Source organism: Aplysia californica, unplaced genomic scaffold, assembly GCF_000002075.1.
Source record: "Aplysia californica isolate F4 #8 unplaced genomic scaffold, AplCal3.0 scaffold00299, whole genome shotgun sequence".
Lineage (NCBI taxonomy): Eukaryota > Metazoa > Mollusca > Gastropoda > Aplysiida > Aplysiidae > Aplysia > Aplysia californica.
In genome coordinates, this window is record NW_004797569.1 from 131,047 (window position 1) to 139,493 (window position 8,447).

Below are 8,447 nucleotides of genomic sequence, written 5' to 3' on the forward strand. Positions count from 1 at the left end.
ATTCACTTGTCTCCAGTTGTTCCCTACTTCTGCGTCTCCTCTTCCATCTCCAGTACTAGTACTAGGCCTAAGAAGGGGAGATCTTGACCTCTCTCTGCTCTCAGTACTCCCAGCACCAGCTTCCTTTCTTTTACCAGGGCTTTTCCCTTTACCCCGTGAAGGACACGCCCCTCTACTGGAGTCACAAGTTGAATTTGACGGACCGGGTTCATCAAGGTCTGACTCACTTGAAGACTCGTCTCTGCCAATGACATCGTTGAATTTGTCCCCGTCCGAGTCATTATCACTACAATCGAGCTTGGATTCATCCTCACACATAGTTTGGAACAAATTTACGGCGGCTTAAATTGCAGAAAGCCTTTGCTGTCTTCCATTATTGGTAGCAGCCATTTAATAATAAACAAACGAGCTGACTTGAGTTGACAAATTTGCTCTTAAAAAGTCACAACAAATTCACTGGAAAATTCGCTCCAAACACCACAAACTGCGTTCGAAAATAGCGTACTTCCATTCAAAAGTGATCTCTAAGAAAGAAGATTTCCGTACACGGTGTAGTTTTTACACAAAGCCCCAGAATATTACGTGACAAAGAGAGCCACATGAAGTGGCGTGCCAGCGTTTTGGCTTCTTTTAGTGCGCCACGTGAGGTGGCGAGCCGGACACTAAGAGTTAAGCTTAATGTTAATTTTTTTTTCTGGTTAGTTTCATCAGTTCAGTGGTTTCAATGACCAGATTGACAAGGGCAGGGCCAAAGTGTTTGTTTTTTTCCATCAAGGATTTATGTTATTTTAGCTATAGCCTAGATCTAGAGTCTAGTAGCCTACATATTAAAGTAATGAATAATGTCCAGCTAGCAGCAGCCGCAGCTTCCGTCTCTCTCTTTAGAAACAACCGACAACAACACTAATTTACTGTACCTACAATAAAGCAAGGAAATGAGAATGAGACTAATTTTAGAGACTCAACTCAGTGAATCCCAGTTTGGCTTCAGAAAAGGCTGGGGCTGTATTGACGCTATTTTCACATTAAGACATTTGTGTGAGACTGCCATTGCACATAACAAAGACCTCAATACCGTCTTCGTGGATCAGGAAAAGGCGTTCGACCGGGTACATAGATGTCAACTTTAGGAAGTTTTAGTTTTAGAGGAATATGGTGTAAGAAGACAATTGCTGGAGAACATCATGGCACTTTATAAAAACAGCCGATGTGCTGTAAGATCAACAGAAGGACTATCGGACTGGTTCCCCATCAGGTCTGGGGTGAGACAAGGGTGTGTTCTCTCTCCGCTTCTCTTATCACACATGGATAAGATCACGAAAGCAGCAAATTACAACATCACAGAACTGAACGAGCTTCTATTTGCTGATGACCAGAGTATATTAAATACAGATGAAGAGGAACTACAAAAACACGCCACAAAACTAAATGAGGAATGTAAACACCTGAACATGAAAACCTCCATCTCAGAAACAGAAGTTATGAAGGTCAGCAGAAACCCAGGGAAACTCTACATTCTTATTGATGGAACACTGCTCCAACAAGTAGAGGAATTTAAGTATTTGGGAAGCATCTTCTCACAAGATGGGAGTATGGACAAAGAAATACAAACAAGAATTATGACGGCAAATGCAGTGGCCTACCAGCTAGCACCCCTGCTCAGTCACAAGAACATCCCAACAGAAGTGAAATCCCAGCTCATCAACAGTATCTTCATACCAACCTTAACATACCAGTGCCAAACATGGTCTTTAAACAAGGCACAAGAAAGAAAAATCAATGCATGCGAAATGAGGTGCCTCCGCAAAACCATCAACATCACCAGAAGAGACTGCATAAGAAACGATGCCATACGTCTTCAAACTGGAATACCACCAGTAATAAAATTCATAGAGTGTCAAAGAGGGAAATGGTTTGGACATCTAACCAGAATGCCCCAGAAACAACTTGCGGCTAGAGCTTACAACACCCGAGAATCCGGCTTTAAACCAAGAAGAAGACCAAGAAAGACCTGACTGGATGGGGTTAAAAAGGTCCTGGAACAACATAACATATCTATCACAGATGCTACACACCGAGCACAGGACTGAAACTTGCACCTCCCCTTGACATCCTAAGGATACCAGAGGAAGGAAAAAGTAAATAAGTAAAAGTACAACAAACTAAAATCCTACCTTTGACACCACTGACTGTACTGTTTGATTGTAAGGAATTTTAACTCTTTGTTGTTGTTGTTAGCGATCCAGTAGCATCTGAGCGTTAACTCTTTTGCATGATACCATTCTGTAATAGCTGCATGTCTGTTCTAATTGTTGTCTTGAGGAGTAGAGGCAGTTAGATGTGTGGGGTAGCTTGGGAAGAAAACATCCCCTCAAATTGGTTAGTTTTCTACAGAAGAACAGATGATGTTCCACTGTCTCTTAGGGGTAGTTATATAGTGGGCAGGCAACAGACTGCTTTACTAAACTCCAGTTTGGTTGAGATGTTGATTGAGGGGCACATATTGTGTTCTAAGTTGGAAGATTATGGATTGGTCTCCCCTCCTCAACTCATTGATTGGATCTTTGACCAATGGTTTATTCATGTGGCCATACATCATCCTTCCTGTCATACCATTGGCTCATGCATTCATCCAGTCTTCCTTGAGGTTTGACTTGATCATTTGGCAGCAGGTGGTTTAATTAGTAGGAATATCAGGCTGAGGGAGGCTAGCTCCTTTCTTTGCCTGATTTTTAAAAACTCTTTAACCCCGGAATTTTTTGGGACCTTTTGACGGAATTTTTTTCCAGATCTTGTTAAGCATGTAATGGGGGATACACGCAATATATTATTAAATCTGTGTCAAAGTGAAACAGGATGAGGAAGTGTTTTTTATACCTGATTTATCCAATGCTTCTGAGTCAAAATAAATCTATTCGGAAATCGGATTCATAAAGGTAAAAAAGATTGCATCGGCAGTAATCTTCATGCACCCTGCGATCTAAAGACTCTAATGCCAGTTGAAAAACAAGTGCGGGACACAGAAGGAATGAAAGATGAAACCAAGACCTAATGAAGCAGTGCACTTTTCCGTTGATCTGAATGAAAGAATAGTGTATTATAGAGAGAAAATTATTTGCCGCTGCAAAGGTCTTGTTCTTACCATCATTATAGTAAAAGTGAGGTTTCAATTGAGTACTCTATTCCTTAATTTAGCAGTCAGGCTTTGGACTTTCAATTCAAGGGTTTGATCCCTCTCTTGAGTGGGTAGGGCTTTTAGTCATCTGGAAAGGTACTTTATTCTGATAAAATAACAAAAATAAATGAAAAAATTCCACTGTTACTGATCCCCATTGAAAAATTTGGTTATCTACATCATATATAATACATAAATGCAGTACATAAAAACACATAAATACATAGATGTATGGCTACTGAAACATATATATAGAGAGAGAGATAACAACATTGCTGGTCACCCCTGTGCAGTGCGCCGTTTTTTTAAACTTGGGTTATTGGTTCTTGCTCAAGGACACACCCCAGTAACGACCCATTTGAACCCTGTATCACTGATACTTGTCTGACATTTTTCCTCTTGTATGGCTGACTTCCTCCAGAGGGCAGAAGTCTGCCACATGCAGTCAGGTATGTGACGACCTCTTTGGGTTTGGTCCATAGTATATCTGGTCCAGGCCGGGTATTGTCTTGCAGCAATGGTTCACGGTACAGGTCTCCGTGCGGGCTCTCGAATAGTGCGTGTCGTAGATCTCCAGGACTGAACCACCTCTCAGGCACGAGTCGTCTGGGGAAGAACCTATCCTATGGAAGTATGACCTGGGGAAGAACCTATCCTATGGAAGTATGACCTGGGGAAGAACCTATCCTATGGAAGTATGACTGTAAGATAGGGCTCTTGGCGTTGCACCGTAACTGTGACAATATTCTTTGTCAGACATTTTATGTGAGTCTAAACTCAATAACCTCTTGGCCACTGGAGCCCCCAGTGATTCAGTTCACCCTCACTCTGCTGCTAAGCTATTAAGAGGGCTTGACAGTTTCCGTGCTAATTTTTTTTTAATGAAGGTGTTTTTATGCCCCCATCAACACAACATAGATCATTTAGAAGGAGGCAGGCTTTGATCCAGCCTGTCAGGGCCAACCCAGGGTGAGAGGTGTGTGCAGCATCCCAACAGAAAGACAGAGATAAAAATTGCTAAATAAAAATTATCCCAACTCTGGAGTCGAACTCGTGTCTCCTGTGTGATGGCGAAGCACCAAACCGCTACACCATTGTTGCCGCTGATAATCAGTAGCAACAGGTATACCGTGTGATTGATAGCTTTAGTGTGCCTAACAGGCTGCAGGCTGTATATCATTCTTAAGACAGATCGTGACTCGAAATGAACAGACCAGCTAGTTGTGAATTCATGAGACTCTTCCACAAGAGACGATACAAAACTTTGAGAGCTTATTATAATACTTTAATGTGTTTTCTGTGTGCTTTCAGCTGGTCGAAGTAGTCCACCAACAGTTGATGACCTGACGAACAAGATTTGTCCGTCTAAGACACCCAGACTCTGTGTGCCATTCGGAGTATGCTGTAGGTTGGATCAGTACTGTGACAGAAAGCGAACTCGAGATTGCAAGTCTTGCTTTCCATTTTCATAGTAGGTTTTGAGCTCTGGAAATGTTTTGTTTTCTTTTGGTTTTTCTATGAGATGTATGAGTGACTCCGATTTTGTTTGTTCACCCTGTAACTTAAAGGACCCCTGGGGCAGTGCCACTGACTGAAGTGTCTTTAGGCCATTCCCAAAGCGGGGACATTTCTCGTTCATGCGCAGTAGAATTGTAAATGGGCTGATTCATCAATGTCACGCTCATAACTGTGCCTGATCTACAACAGGGAACTGTTTCTTTTTCTTTCCTAATTCTTACTATTGTCATTTTTCGTCTACTTCTTTTGTATGTTTGTCACCTTGATAGTCGAAGCAGACTTTGTGCTGTTGAAGCTAGAGAGGTGAGCAGAGTAAGTCTGATTCCCTGTAAGAACTTCTCTGTTGACATCCACCCCCTTGGCGCTCATATGACCTTATGCAGTTGCGAGCGCCGTAAAACCTCTACTAAAACTAAACAACTTAAAGTAGGATCTAATGAAGTTGTGCATTGTTATTTCAACATCAATGATGTGTGTGTGTGTGGGGGGGGGGGGGGGGGGGTGAGGTTTGCACTTATGGGATCTCGAGTTCAGTGCTCAACAGGCCAGTGATTCTGGTGGCTGTAAGTTTTTTAATCTTTTATTTCAAAATCTCAGAAACTGAAAATCTGGTCTCCCTCTCCTACTCATGTCTAGGAAAGTTCCTTTTCTGGTAAGAGTAAGAGAGGTTGGAATGCCTCTTGCCTCTTGTCTTGTTTGATGCACATGGTATTCTAGCCAGAGATAGCAAAGCTACTATCATCCTCTCCCTCTTGATGAAACTAAGAACGTTGAACTGCCACAGAGGAAAGGATTTAAAGTAAAGGATATTAAGGTTGGCAGACAAGTATTTTTTAAGCTATTTTCCACTCGTCGCATGACTGCGAAGTATGGCATAACAGGCTAAAAATACACTTATCCTAAAATGAAGAAAGGAAAAGGGACTGATACTGAACTGAAGACTTGGTGAGTGTTTTTCTTTCTATATTATATTGTTTTAATTCTTACATGGAGGAAAGATGATATGTGTACTTCGACTGTCGCTGACACAAGGATAGAACACATCACCGGCACTGCCTCAGATCTTTCTTACTGCTGACTAAACAGTAAAAATGAAGTGTACTTGATAATTCAAAATATTCAGAACTGAATATGCATAAAACAAATTTTGGTTTTACTTGGTCTGCCTAAAAGAATTGTTCGAGTTTGAGAGAGCAAACCCAAAAAAAGTTGTGACGGAAGGGAAGAGATCTTCTGATGGTAATGGATCGAACACAAATGAGAAAGTTGATGAAATGGAATTCCTATGGTCAGAGACACAGAGTTAGGCCATTAACAACATGGCTTAGAAAAATAGGGGCAGATGCAAAGAAACTGGGTAAAACATCACATGGGCATAGCTGGAGCCATTAGGACAGGACTGACAACTCTAGAGAGGAATTTTTGAGGGCTTGAACTCATAAGGGAGTTATGATGCAAGCAAGAAAGGGGTACCAGTAATTAAATACTAGGTATCTTTTATTTTGTTTCTTCCTTGCGTAACTACTAGCTTGGGGGGAATCATATACGTAAGGCATCGTGGTGAAATCAGGTGTTTTTCAAAATAATGAAATCCAAGTAAAGGGCTTTTTCCCGCCAGTTTGGCAATTTTATCGAACTATTTGTAAAACAATTTTGGCACAACACCTTTTGTGTCCGTACAAATTTCCATGTGATTTCGTAACTAAAACATGTTGATTAAAGGCACAAAATAAGTAAATTTTCAGTTTTCAAGGACTCTCAAGCCACTGAAGTTACCAAACTTTGGCGGCAATTTTGTAGCTGATTTTACCTCTGAAACCAGGCTACCCGCACCTTCTTCAATTGCAAATATCCGGACTTTTATTCAAGACAGAAAGGTATTTTATTCATAGAAAGCAAGGGGAATGAATAAGCTTTCAGAAGATACCAATAACTCAACATGCCCAAAATTTGACGAGCACCTGGTTCAGCTGCATCGTGACTCACATGTGTTACAACAAGGTGGAATCGGGCACTTGTCAATTTGGGGGCATATGGTGGAGGTATTGGTATAATCTTAAAGCTTGTTCACTTGGTTTGCTTTTGATGAAAAAAATCAGTCTGTCTTAAATAAAAGTAGAGATATTTGAGATGGAAGTCTCTTGGTGTCTGTCAGAGGTAAAATTTGCGAGAAAATGGCGTTTGTGAGTCCAAAGCTTGAATGTCTTTAGAAACTACAAATTTACATTTTTTGTGTGCTTTTGATCAATGTTTTTCAGTAAAATCCTCACGTAAGTGCTTTAAAATGAACATAAAAAGTGCTGAGGCCCCCCTCCCCCTAAAAATGAATATAAAAATTTCTTAACAAACAAGAAAATATTGGTGCCTTTGCTTTCATTATTTTGACGAGAGCCTGATTTCAACATGATGCCACACATATTTTAGTCTGTTGTCTTGACTTGTTTCATCACATTGCATTGCATAAATTAATCACCGACCCTTGACCTGTCTCTGTCACTTTCTGTTCCAGTGAGGAGAGACAAAATGAGACAAAGCTACGTGAATGGTGCAGGTTTGAGGGACAAGGGAACGTCTCTCGTATGGAAAACCTGGAGTGCCTTGGTGCTTGTCTGCACAGGTTTGGAATTCAGAAAGATCCCATAGAAGAGGGTAAGCTTAGAGAGAGAGAGAGAGAGAGAGAGAGAGAGAGCTGAAATGTGCATCTGTGCCATAATCTCATAGGTCATGTGAATGTCTCAGTGATATCATAACTTCTACACTTTCTCTGATGTAGGAGTGACATCTTTTTACTCCTTGACCTCCTTTGGGTCCAACTCCTTCATTTTTATAAGTCTATTTGTGGCGTTAGTAGTCTAGTTGTCAGGTTCCTGGGTTCGAGCCTCAGACCCAAAGTTCTCTCCTAGGGAAGGGCACATTACCTGAATTTTCCTCACTTCACCCAGGTATGAGTGGGAATCCGGCCATAAACAGCGAATGATCTTGTCAGTATGTTAGTGTTTTATCGCCTATAAAAATGGCAGCTTGCACTGTATGCTTCCCAGGATGTTGAGAATGTTTCAGAATGCTATCGGATCTGCTGTGGTAATAATACAAATTGTAAAGGGCATAGAGCTTGCTGTTGAGAAGGAATTTGCGCTATACTAATGCTTTCTGTTTTTATTATTATTACTAGTAATAAAAGTAGGCCTACCCGTTCTTATTATTATTACTAGTAATAAAAGTAGGCCTACCCGTTCTACGAACGGAATAATTATGAAGAATTGTTAGGAAAGTTAAGAAGAGGAAAAAGACTGAAAACAGGAAAGAAACAAAACACAAATATTTTACCTTGAATTTTATCCGTGTAGCACCCCCTCTTGACTACCTCTAGGGGTAAGACTTCTTCTCCCTCTTCGAAGGCGTGGCATTTTCTCCTAAAGTTCCTGCTCAATCACTTTTTTTTAAAAAGAGTTAGGCCTAAATTCCAATTGTTGCTTCCTAGAAGAACCTTATCTAGATTCTAGATCTAGCCTAGATCTCGAAGGATTATAAAGACATAGGCCAATAATTGAAAGAAAGAGCCTTGGCCCATAGATAGATCTAAGTTTAGAAATTCAGTTTTTTAACGACCGACATGCGTCACAGATGGCCTAGATTTCTAGATCTATTCACAGCAGGAAAAATCCACTTTCAAGAACACTTTCATGATTCTTGATCTCGATCTAGATTCACCTACAGCCTAGTTCTAGACTCTAGATCTATTCACAGCAGGAAA

At 40.8% G+C, this 8,447-nt stretch overlaps 1 protein-coding gene across 1 annotated transcript in view; it reads left to right on the forward strand.

Annotated features, from left to right (window-relative positions):
- Positions 1 to 8,447, forward strand: part of LOC101846007 — a gene marked incomplete in the record, with an annotated part of 62,964 nt that overhangs the window by 2,432 nt on the left and 52,085 nt on the right. The window contains 2 exon segments of the mRNA XM_005101785.3: positions 4,487 to 4,646; positions 7,203 to 7,342. Coding sequence (XP_005101842.2) covers positions 4,487 to 4,646; positions 7,203 to 7,342 — 300 coding nt within the window.